General features: G+C 44.2%; 1 protein-coding gene across 3 annotated transcripts in view; it reads right to left on the bottom strand.

Moving 5' to 3' along the window:
- Positions 1-12,433, bottom strand: part of SASH1 (SAM and SH3 domain containing 1) — a 259,539-nt gene that overhangs the window by 143,832 nt on the left and 103,274 nt on the right. For all 3 annotated transcript variants that reach the window (XM_027551788.1, XM_027551789.1, XM_027551787.1), the window contains exon 2: positions 4,241-4,369. In XM_027551788.1, the coding sequence (XP_027407589.1) occupies positions 4,241-4,369 (129 nt within the window). The remainder of the gene's footprint in view (positions 1-4,240; positions 4,370-12,433) is intronic.

The following is a 12,433-nucleotide window of genomic DNA, read 5'->3' as shown; positions in this document are numbered from 1 at the left end:
GCCATCGTGATTCTCACCCTCTTGCCACTGTGACAACCACAGAGGCCAGGACCTCCACCTGGGCTTGGAGTGGGAATGGCAGAATCTGAGGAAGCCCCAAGAATCATCTCTAGTCATGACAGGTACCACATTCACTGCCTCTTAGTCCAGAATTATACCTTGAAAGATTAAATTATGAAAATCGCAAGGAACAATAATTATGCCCCAGAATTATCCCTACACCATCAGCAATGATTCTGATATCCCATTCTGATATCCTCTGAGATAATGTGCAATATTTGTATTTATATTCCCGATCCTTAAAGACCTGGGTGCATCTCGCCTGGGCTCCCGGGTCCTGGTGCCCACAGATGTGTTAACAATCTGCATGGAGATCCAGCATCATGAACAGGGTCCACTTTGCAGTGGTAACTTTTCCATCAGGGCTGTGCTACACCAACCACCACACAAACTTGTTCCTGCTAACATCCGAGCAGACTCAGCTTCAAAGATGCCAAGGAAGCTGACGTGGCCAGTAATAAGAGGCTACCTCGAGAGTGTCTCTCTCCTGGCCACTGTCACTATGACAGATGTCAGACTTAGCATCACTAGAGAGGAGCCCATTATGGACTTGGGAAGCTGCTGTCATTTCCAAATGCAGCTTCTTGCAGCCAAAAACACACATGGTGCTCAGGGATGTGCCAAATGTATGGAAATACGGTCAACTTCCCTGCTGCTCAAGAGCGCTAATGTCCTGATCCCCAGCCGAGGCAAAGGCTGCAGTCCAAATACACAGTCCCTTTAGGGCCCGTTTGGTGCTAAATAAAAACTCTCACCATAGTTATACATTTGAATCACAATCCCTGCTTATGCTGTTGAATTTTCACCCATCTGTCCTCTCTCTGTTACCTCCATCTAAAATAACTGGCCCCCCAAAACACTTTATCAAGTGAGTGCTTTATTCCAGTCAGGGGCCAGGTGATTAGGTCCTGGAGAAGTAGTTTGATATCCAGTCCAGAAAGTTAATTACTAACATAATTATCAAAACCTTTTATTTTTCAGGGTTAAGTCAAGCATCTCTATGGGAAGGGTGACTTTTGGGCTTGTTCATTCTCCAGTTGGTATGTAATTAGCTCTAAAGGACACTGCATGTTTTTGGACTTTTTAAAGCCAAAGAAATATCTAAATATGTTCCATCTATAGAACATTTCCTCAATTCCCCAAATTCACCCAGAGGATTTAAAATTAAACAAACCCAAAAGATCTGTTTAAACCATCACCAAACTCTCCATCCTCAGGCTGTTTCTAATGACTTTTTCTGCAGAAGACAACACAAGCTGGATGTTACTTTTTTTCCCCTAGAAAATGCTTTAGAATCCTAATGTGTTACTATTCCCTCTTAGTGCTGTCCGTGGATTATTTCTTCTCCAAGTCATCTCACTTCTGCTTTTGACAGGGCTGCTTACTAGCCCAGAAAAGAAGGCTTTACACTGCAGGTGCTCAGACTCAAAGCTGCCCCAATAGCAGAGCAGGAAAGAAATTTGCCTACTTGTCTGAAGGCAAAATTCAAAGTCTAGAAGTTACAGGTAAAATCTGATGCAAGAAAGAGAGCCTTACGGACTGAAAGTTACAGCTTTTTAAGAAAATCGCTCTCCATCAGGACTCAATCTGTGACGAGCTAATCACTTCAAGAGGAAGCTTTCCCCAGGTCACCAGAGTTGCAAGCATGGCCTGAATGATGACCTTAAAATACTTCTAGGGATTTCCCTGGTGGTCCAGTGGTTAAGACTCCTCGCCACCAATGCAAGGGGTTTGGGTTCGATTCCTTTTCAAGGAACTAATATTTGAAGAAGCATGCAGAGAAGCCAAAAGATTTTTTTTTTTTAATGCTTTTTAAGTCTCCAGCTTATGGATTCCTGAATAATGGAGAACCATGTGGCATCTAACTTGGTCTTTAGCACTTGTCTGGAATCTCATAGAAAGGGAACCTGAATATGATGACTTGGATCTTACTTTTCTCACTAACTACAGTTGAAAGGATGAAGAGTTTCCAGCCTGGCTGGAACTGGCTCCCATCAATGTTACCCACCATCACATTCCTGCAACTCTGATGAGAACTAATTTAGCTCCTGTGGTATTTTCTCCCATACTGTCTTCTGAAGCTCTGGAACAGAGCACACCAAATGAGGCCCATCTGTCGAAATGGGAAAAAGTTATTTATCCTACCTCCAGGCAGGCTTCCTTTCCTACCAAGAAGCTGCTCTCCAAGCTTCCCAAACACTGTGGGATAATTATGGAAACCCCAACTCTTAACTGGCTAGAATTTGGGGAAGAACAGTTGAGTGTCGTATCAAGGATCATCTGCCAGTTCACAGCCGTCATTTCCTTGCTTGGTCCTAGGAAGCCACAGAGTATCCTACCAGACTATTTTTCAATGTCAAAATTGCAACATTCAAGAACTCAGTGCAATAATTAGGTTATTGTTTGGCTGCAATCTTGCCAAAAGGAAAAAGCATCAACCTTGTCCCAGCAGGATAGCCTAATGAATTTTAAAAGTCTTTTCCCACATGAGAATACTTTCTTAGAAGAAAAGAAACACCTCTCTCCCACTGACACAGGCCAGGGGACAAAGTTATAAGAAAGACGCCCTTAATAACAATGACACCCAGGTGCCTGCTTGGGCCACGGTGCCAGGCTCCCGGGATGATGGCTTTCTGCCCCCAACTGATGCTTCTGAGTCTCAGTTGACTCTATTATACCAACTCCCACCCATGTGGAATACTAAATCAGTGAGGAAAAAGGATCAGTAATTATTTGACAGTTATGCTATACGAAACATTTAGGTGGATTGAGTTAAGGAAAAAAATGAAAGTGCATAAGAGCACCAGCATCTTACCTACAAAGGAAGTGAATCATGTATTTATGAAATATAACAGTTGCAGTACCTAAACTACTTGTTGGATCCCTTATCCAATAGGTCTTTTGTAACATCCTTATCCAATAGGTTTTTATAATACGTTTTTTATAAAAGGAATCAGTAATAAAATAATTATAGAAAATCACAAAATAAATAAGGATTCAATAGAATTGGTGTGCTTTTTTTTTTTTTAAGGCAGGAGGTGTTGTTACTCAAAGAGCTTCCCAGGTGGCTAAGTGGTAAAGAATCCATGGGTTTGATCTCTGGGTCAGGAAGATCCTCTAGAGAAGGAAATGGCAATCCACTCCAGCATTCTTGCCTGGGAAATCCAATGGACGGAGGAGCCTTGAGGGCTACAGTCCATGGAGTCACAAAGAGTCAGACACAACACAGCGACTAAACAACAACAGCATGGAAATACTGGCAGATATATAGATTTTATGGCATGCGTGAGTGCTAGGTCACTTCAGTCGTGTCTGACTCTTTGCAACCCTGTGGACAACAGCCCTCCAGGCTCCACTGTCTATGGGTTTCTCCAGGCGAGAATACTGGAGTGGGTTACCATGCTCTCCTCCAGGGAATCTTCCCGACCCAGGAATCAAACCTGCATCTCTTATGTCTCCTGCATTGGCAGGCAGGTTCTTTACCACTAGCACCATATGGGAAGCCCATAGATTATACGGACCTAAACTATTTACTATTTATCACATGCAACTTCAAATTCTCCACTAACCATACACATAAAGGTCTTCACAAAACAGACACATGAATTTCAATGCACCTGAGAGAAGGAACATAGCCATGAAAAATGGTGATGACAAAGAAGTCTTAATAACACAGAACTATAATAAAATATTAAGTGTAAAAGCAAGAATTACATAGCTGATGTAAAAATGCCCCCAACAGAGACTTGCTGAAACACCCATGTGGGTTATTACTAGGTGAGAAATTAGGATGGTTTCTTGCTTCTTTAAACTTTATCTTGTTGAAAACAAAAAGAAGAAAACAAAGGAAGAAAAGAAAGAACAAGCTTAGACCTCCTTTTGGATTAGAGTCAGTAAAAATGTAGTGTATATCAGTCTCGCGTAAAAATATCCTTTCCTCTTGAGTTAAATAAAAATGCGATATTTTCCTAAGTACAAAAATTTGATCACTGTTGCCCCTACTGATCAGACTTATTGTCTGATATCCACAGATCTGGGTTAATCCTTTGGGGATCTGAATTCTTTTATCTCAAAGTAGTGCAGCAAAATGATCCACGCACAAGCGTAAGAAGGGGAGGGAGGGGACGCTGGACCAGGAGGAGACTGCTGAGCAAGTGCATATTCCCGGGATCCCACTCACCACGTCCAGGTCCTGGGAAACCCGCCGTTTCCGCAGCTCCTCCATCCTCTCACACACGTCGGAGAAGCAGGTATTGTAGTAATCTGCATACTGCTGAGCCAGGTCATCGATGTTTCCCAGGGAGCCGTCCTGAGGGTGAGGAGAGCAGGGGAGAAACAGGAAGAGAACAGAGGCAGTCAGTCCATCTGCAAACGCCCTGCATCCTCTAGTCTTCCTCTGTGCAGCCTTTATACCAATAACAGCTGGTATTTTTAAAGTGGTGGGCGTGTGCCACGCTGTTTTACACACAACATCTCCTAATCCTCCGGACACCCCTCGGACATTTTTCTCCCTGTATAGATGAATAAACAGCAGCTCAAAAAAGCTGAGCCACAGCCCAAGGGTTCCAGGGCTACCACGCAAAGAAGCCGGGTCCCCAACTCAGGACTGTTTGATGCCTAGGCCATGGTTTTAACCCACACCCCTGCTTGCCTCACAGGGCCAAGAAATCCCCAGAAATAAACACTGTCAGTGCAAAGGTTAGGGTCCCTAATGCCCAATTGGCAGGCTTCCCTGGTGGCTTAGATGGTAAAGAGTCTGCCTGCAATGAAGCAGACCGAGGTTCGATCCCTGGGTCAGGAAGATGCCCCGGAGAAGGAAATGGCAACCCACTCCAGTATTATTGCCTGGAAATCCCATAGACAGAGGAGCCCAGCAGGCTATAGTCCATGGGGTCGCAAAGAGTCGGACATGACTGAGCGACTAGGCACATCAATCAGAACCTCCAAGGAAGCTTTTAAGAATCCACATGCCAGGACACCCTTCCCACGAGGAATTCCGGCAGGAAGCTGAGAATTCAGGAGCCAACAGGGAATGCTACATCTGGGACACATCTCAACCACACCTCCCATAAGATGCTCAGGAAAGTGGGAACTCTTGTTCTCTACGTCATTCAAGCACAGATGCAAGAGGACACGTACAAATTCACCTAAATATATAAGGAAATAGTCTGTCTCTCCATTCAGGGAAAAGGCCCAGAAGTTGTGGGGTCTGAACCCTCGAGTTTACACCCATCTCTGCTGCCACTTCCAATTCATCAGCTTAGGTACGTTTCCTAATCTCCGGCTATTTCCCCATGAGGAGTAATGAAGCAATGTAACACACTCAGAGCTTGGTCCCTCACAGAGCTCTGACACACAAGTTAAGTGCTTGCTTTACTTAACTAATAGTATTCACTACAAGATAATACTTCAGACTATCGTCTTCCTTCAGGGGAAGTGATTCCTAAATACACGCACACAGAGTGATGCTGTGTACATTTGTAGATTATGCCATTTCTTCTACTCATTCATTCATTCATTCCGAGAAGTATCTCCCTTGGCGTTTTTCACCTCCCAGTGGGTTCTTCCTTCGGTATGAACAAATGACCCTACCAAAACAACCGAGGAAAACACAACCCTTAGACAACCGAAAAGACGCACTCACACTGCCTGGGACAGACCACTGGCCAGCCCGTTGCACAGTTCCATCACCTATCATGCAGCACGTGTCTAAGACTGCAGAGCACGTTTACTTAGACACAGGCAGGGTTTGTGAATTAAAAGTTCTTCAAAAGCCTTTCTGCTAAAGACCGCAAGGCTCTAGTCAGGATGCTCAGGTCAGAGCAAGCAACTGCATCTACTTCACTTCTGCTTTCACCAATGTCACAGAACTGACCGAGTGGGGAAATAGAAATTGAAAGAAATGATTTTTTCTTTCTTTTTTTTTTTTTAAGAAAAGATGCTTCCTTTCTTACTAATAAAATGTTCTATATTTGAGGTAATGGCCTCGAAGTCTGCAGTATGGCACAGGGGTGGGAAGCTCTCTGCAAAAACAGTTAAGATGTTTGCACGTGTCTGGACAGGTCATTCCCTCACGTTTGAGACGACAGGCTGGATGGACACAGGGGGGTGGCCAGAGTCTACTGCCCCCCCCTTGAAAACATTCATCGTCAAATTTCCAGCAGGGAAATAACATGGGATCAAAATAGAAGTCCACTGCCAGCCAACGAGGAAACGCACAGAGGAGGCCAGCCTTGAAGTCCTTGCTTTACTGCTTTCAGTAGAGGCGAGGTTCCTGACAAACGGCATCATAAATCAGACTATGATCCCGAGGTTTGTTCTGACTCGTCTGAACCAACAGTACACGCCCTATGGACCACAACCTGAAAACCTACCACCTCCTGACTGGGTTTTCTTGTCTCCTTCCTCACTTGGCCTCATTGGCCTTGATCCAGTCACCAAAGGGACCTTGCAAAACAGAGATCAGACCGGGTCGCTCTCCCCTGAGAATGACGCGTGCCACCCTCATCACCCATTCTACAAATAAACCCCACCCTCACCCGGCCTGGCTTTCAGGCCCCTTCATCTCTGCTGCCCAACCCCAGCCTGGAGGAGAAAGGGGCTGAGGTCTGCCCACCAGGAGGGCCAGAGGAGCCAGAGAGCATGGGCAGCCCCTCTAGCACAGCTGCCCCTCTCCCACCACCAGGAGAAAGTACTGGAAGAAATTTTTAGGAAAGAGTGCGGGCAGAAGAGCTGCTCCCATGGGAGCATCTACTCTGGACACCAGCTACCGACAGCCAGGACTATGATTGCAAAGTGGCCAGTGAGGTAAAGGAATGGTCCACCCAAGCCCACTGCTGCCTAGGCCAGACAGAGCATCTGGACAGTTCCAAGGACGAAGGGAACCTCTGGGCCACCTCTAACATCAGACTGTCTGACTTCTATTGACCCAGGATGTTCGCTTACACCTTAAAGACACAAAGCCCGCATTTCCCAGTTCTCTTCAAAAGCCTCAAGCATTCTTAGGTCGCTCCCCTAGTACATACTGGGAAAGATCCAGCAGCCTCCTTCTAAGTGAGTGTTGAACTTGCAACAATGTTACCTGAGAACCCAACCTTCTGAGTTCCTGTCCTGATCCTGCCACTCCCCATAGCCACCGGCACTCCTGGCGGACCCTGGGTTCTTTAGAATTGTCTTGGTCTCTAGCGAGTTCTGGGGCTTCCCAGGTGGTGCTAGGGGTAAAGAACCCACCTGCCAATGCAGGAGACATAAGAGACATGGGTTTGATCCCTGGGTTGGGAAGATACCTTGGAGAAAGAAATGGCAACCCACTCCAGTATTCTTGCCTGATACATCCCATGGAAGGAGGAGCCTGGTGGGCTACAGTCCATAGGGTCGCAAAGAGTCAAACTGAAAGCAACTTAATACACACACACACACACACACACACTAGAGTATGATGACATCCTCATCGAGAAACTTCTACTGCATCCCTCCAAGGAAATGAAACATACTTGCCACCTTCGACCACATACAACTTCTGCATCAAGTGTGAGGCAGGTGGTTATAGCTACACACTTGCCTGAGAGCTGGCTGTTCTAAATGAAAATTCATCTCTCTCTTCCCTTCTCTCCCTTTCATTCAGAGGCACTGAGTTGTACTCCCATCTTGATTGTTGGCTTCTCAAAAGTAAGCAGCTTTCACGTTTATAAACTGTATGACTTATCCCAATCAACTACTGTTCTCTTGAATTCATCAAGGTCATCTAAAAAAAAAAAACTGTAAAAACACTTATTTATAGAGCTTTTGTTCAAACTGCTTTCTTTCCTTTCTCTCTCCTCTCTTGTATATCCTAGAACATCTTCAAAGCCAACTGTTCACTTCAAAAGTTTCCAAGCTGCTAGTTAAACTTTCCTTCCCACTAGTGAAACAGTTTGCTTCCCTTTCCCTCACTTCCAATCACTCGGAACTCCCCCAAACTTCTGGGGCCTGGGAAATATCTGTTGCTTATGAGGAAGAAAGCAGCTGTTCAACTCGACTCAGGCCAAAGACAGCAAACATCTCACACCCTGCGATGTCCACCCCTCACTTGGTGCTCAGCAGATAATAAATTAGAACAGGGTGGCACAACTGACTCTATGTTTTCCCAAATCGCTTTCCAGATGTGCAGCGAGCCCCCATAATTATCACTTGCATCAGTCTTGATCCTTTGAGTGCCAAAAAACTTTTTAAAGTGTGTATGTGTGATATTTATTTGGCTGGGTCGGATCTTAGTTGCAGCACTGGGTATCCTCACTGTATCACGCGGGATCTTTCATTGCAGGACAGGGACTCTCCAGCTGTGGCTGACTTAGTTGCCCGAAGGCATATGGGACGTCCACCAGAAATCAAACCTGTGTCGCCTGCAATGCAAGGCAGATTCTTAACCACTGGACCACGAGAGAAATCCCACACATGTGTTTTTTAAGGACGTCTTGTCTGTCATCTCCAGAATGGAATTTTTCTATCCCAAACACATGGAACCAAGGAACGACATGATGAATTTCTCTTTACCCACTCCAAATGCAGGTTTTTTCAAGACTATCTGAAGACCTTTGCATCCTTCCTATTCAACTTGTTCTTTTGTTTGTTTGTTTTAATCCTTGTTGCTTATCTATTTTATTTTTTTGTCATGCCATGAGGCATGTCGGATCTTAGCTCCCTGACCAGGGATTGGACCTACACCCCCTGCGTTGCAAGAGTGGAGTCTTAACCACTGAACTGCAAGGGAATCCCCAAGTCAACTTGTTCTTACTTGAGATAGTACAAACTTGTTCAGTAAAAATATCTACTTCAATTCAAATATTTGCAACATTAGTCTGTAGGGAATTTAAATAACGCAGCTGCTGTGTCAATAGCACCACACCTAGTTTATCTTTTTGGGGGGGATGTGAAGTTCATGTCTGATTCAACACCCCACAATGCTAATGCCAAGAGGAACTGATGTCACAAAATAAACTTCTAAATATACAGTATGACTGTAAACTATAAAACTTGGTATTTATTATAAGAAATACAATTATTAAAATACTGAAACAGATTTCCTTATTTTTCTTCTAAGGTGCTAGAAGTTTCTGCTGTAGAGTGTATTACTTGTCTAATATGTTTCATTTCTTATATTTCCTCTTTGGTTCAAATGCATTAGGCTGAAGCGGGCTTCCCTGGCAGCTCAGTGGTAAAGAATCTCCCCGCCAGCCAATGCAGGAGGCATAAGACTCTCAGGTTGGGAAGATCTGGGTTGGGAAGATCTCCTGAAGGAGGAGGGCATAGTAACATTCTCCAGTATTCTTGCCTAGAGAATCCCATGGATAGAGGAGCCCAGCGGGCTATAGTCCATGGGGTCACAAAGAGTCAGACACGACTGAAGTGACTTAACATCGCACAGGCTGAAGCAATACTAGTTCAAGTTTAGGAATAGAGAAAAATCTTATTTCCTCAAAATAAACTTTTTAAAGTAAGTTGTGAAATTTTGTGTCACATTATGTTTTTACAAGACTTTCCCATCTCTGTCTAAAAAGAAAAGAGAAGAAAATGATACAAGCAAATTCAAGTTCTCTTCCCAGTTCTTAGTACAAAACCAGGTCACAGGATTTCCCAGGGGGTATAGCTTCAATCCCTGGTAGGGAAACTAAGATCACACATGCCGTGTGGTGCAGGCAAAAAGATTAAAAAATAAAAATAAAAATCAACCAAACCCAAAAAAGCAAGCACAACATTCTTCCATACGATCATCCATTTCACTTGATATGAACTTAATTTAAATCTGGGTCCCACTACCAGTGTCAGCTCAATGGAAGACAAACTTGTGTTATTTCCCCATGAAACCATGGCACACATTTATGCCAAACCCATGTTTTTTATACGAGCAACATAAAAATACAGAGATAAGGGACATTGGACTGAACCATTCAGATGGGGTGAACTTCTGTTACAGTTAAGAAGAAAAGAAACAGAGCATTGTCCTCTCAACAATTCATTCCATAGTATTTCTGAATTTTTATCCCGATGTACTTCTGTCTCTGGAAAATGTGAAACTAAAAGAATTACGAAAACTGAGGCACTTGTATCTTTATTTTTGCTGTTCTTGCTCTCCTTTCCCCAGATGTCATTTATGCTTTAGACTATCTTGACAAACCTTAAGGGAAGAAAAAGCAAAAGCAAAAAACTTCTCTGAAAACATCAGGAGGCATAAAGTACTCTGGATCGCTGTATGTAAATTACATGCAAATGAATGCAAATGAATGCAAATGAACTTGTGGTCCTGCTATTTTATCTATCTATAAAGACAGAGCCCCAAGGGAAAACTCAATGTGTTGCTCTGAATCCCCAGAGTTGAGGGGAAGAAAGGGAATAGACTCCTGGCTCATTTATTTAATGCCTCTCTATCTTTTCTGTCTATAACAGTAAGTACATATACGATATATGTTATGAAATATAAATTACATGCCATATTTACACTGCTCACTATCGTTTGGGGGAGGGATAGAGATAGATCCATCAGTATAAATATATCAGACCCTACAGGATAAACTTACTAAAAGAAGTCACAACAATAAAACCCTGATTTCTTGAATGACTTCAACAATGCATTCATACTCTTAATTAGTTTGTGTAAAGATTTTGAGGGGATAAACACTTCCAGCAACCTTTCAGGTGAAACTGCTATACCATAAACAAGACTTTAATTTCAGTTTCCTCGTTCAGCCTCACTGAATCTATGAGGCTGTTTGCACCAGCTCTGTCCTCCCATCCTGCCATACCATTCTGGAGAAATTCACTGAATCAGTCACGTCTGACTCTTTGCGACCCCACGGACTCCAACCTGCCAGGCTCCTCTGTCCATGGGATTTCCCAGGCAAGAATACTGGAGTGGGTTGCCATTCCCTTCTCTAGGGGCTCTTCCTGACCCAGGGATCAAACGCAGGTCTCCCACATTGCAGGCAGATTCTTTACCATATGAGCCACCAGGGAAGCCCATGAATCTATAATAACTGATCTCAGTTATTTTTCTCCAAGGTATCCCTCCCAGCATTTCTGCAGATGGTTTGAGCTGAAATGCAGTTTGTATCAGGAAAGTTTTTGACACGTAACAACCAAAAACATACATTAGAGGGACAGATTAAGTCATGCTGGTGGTGAGGAGGGCCCTGGGGGCACACCCACAGGGCAGGTGGCTGAAGGAGGGCTGATTTCACATCTTCCACACTCTTCCCTTCAAAACACCCAGAACTTGCCAGAGCCTATGTCTAATTCTTATCTTGGCAAATATGATCCTGGTGCTCAGGGCCCCCACTATTTATGCATCAGTGGTCTCCAGTTAACATAAATCCCTTCCTGAAGAATGAACAGTCTCACAAGCTGGTGGTCTTGGCCACTTCCTTCTTCCCAGCACTCTCTCAGCAAATGCCTCTAAAGGCAATGGTGTTCAAAGGTCTGGGGAACAAATACCTGAAAAAAAAATTGGTGTATGGAACCTCCTTGTTGTTCAGTCGCTAAGTCATATTCAACTCTTTGCGACCCCATGGATTGCAGCATGCCAGGCTTCCCTGTCCTCCACTATCTTCTGGAGTTTGCTCAAGTTTGTGTCTATTGAGTCGGTGATGCTATCTAACCATCTCATCCTCAAAGAACCTTCTTGACATAATGTAATTATTTAGGAATACTACTTACAACTCTAAGCACTTAATATAAATTATACCTATTAATATTTGCAACTACTCAGCATGAAAAATACACCCCAAAATAGGCATTTAAATTAGATAAACACAAGTATAAACAAAAAGTTCTAAGTTCTCTCCTGTTCTCCAATGAACAAGCAGCCGTAGTGGTGTTCGCCCTGCAGATGATGGCCCATTAGCACTCAAGGCTGGATCCAAGAAGCACAACTGCTAGGGGACTGGAAGCTGATACAACAGTCTGCCTATACAGGTTGCTGCCTGTGCCAAGTATTGAGCCTAAAGTCACCATAGGTTGGCCAGGGTGGCAGTTATGCAGGAAGCTGGATGTGAAAGACCAAGGACAAAACGCGAGCGCATGGGAACCGGGAAGACAACTGGAATCCATATCTGCTTCTCATCAACTCTAACCTTGATGCCATGGGTGACTTCCACAAGAAGCTGGAGCTCCTTGAGTGACTCAGGACCTCCAGAAGTTGAAGGAGATCTGGCAGAACCTGGACGTGCTGGGGGTCTGGGCACCAACTCATGCCAACAAGGTAAATCAGTGACACCACGAAGCAGCCACCACAGTGCCCACGACCCTCCACCAACCTTCAGAATCTAAAAACTATGGCTGCTGCTGATTCAATTCTAGCTTCGGGTTGACACAGTCCTTAATAACCACAGGATCCTCAGAT

This window comes from Bos indicus x Bos taurus, chromosome 9 (genome assembly GCF_003369695.1).
Source record: "Bos indicus x Bos taurus breed Angus x Brahman F1 hybrid chromosome 9, Bos_hybrid_MaternalHap_v2.0, whole genome shotgun sequence".
In the NCBI taxonomy this organism is placed as follows: Eukaryota; Metazoa; Chordata; class Mammalia; order Artiodactyla; family Bovidae; genus Bos; species Bos indicus x Bos taurus.
The sequence above is the reverse complement of the archived record's forward strand: the minus strand, read 5'-3'. Positions and strand labels throughout refer to the sequence as shown.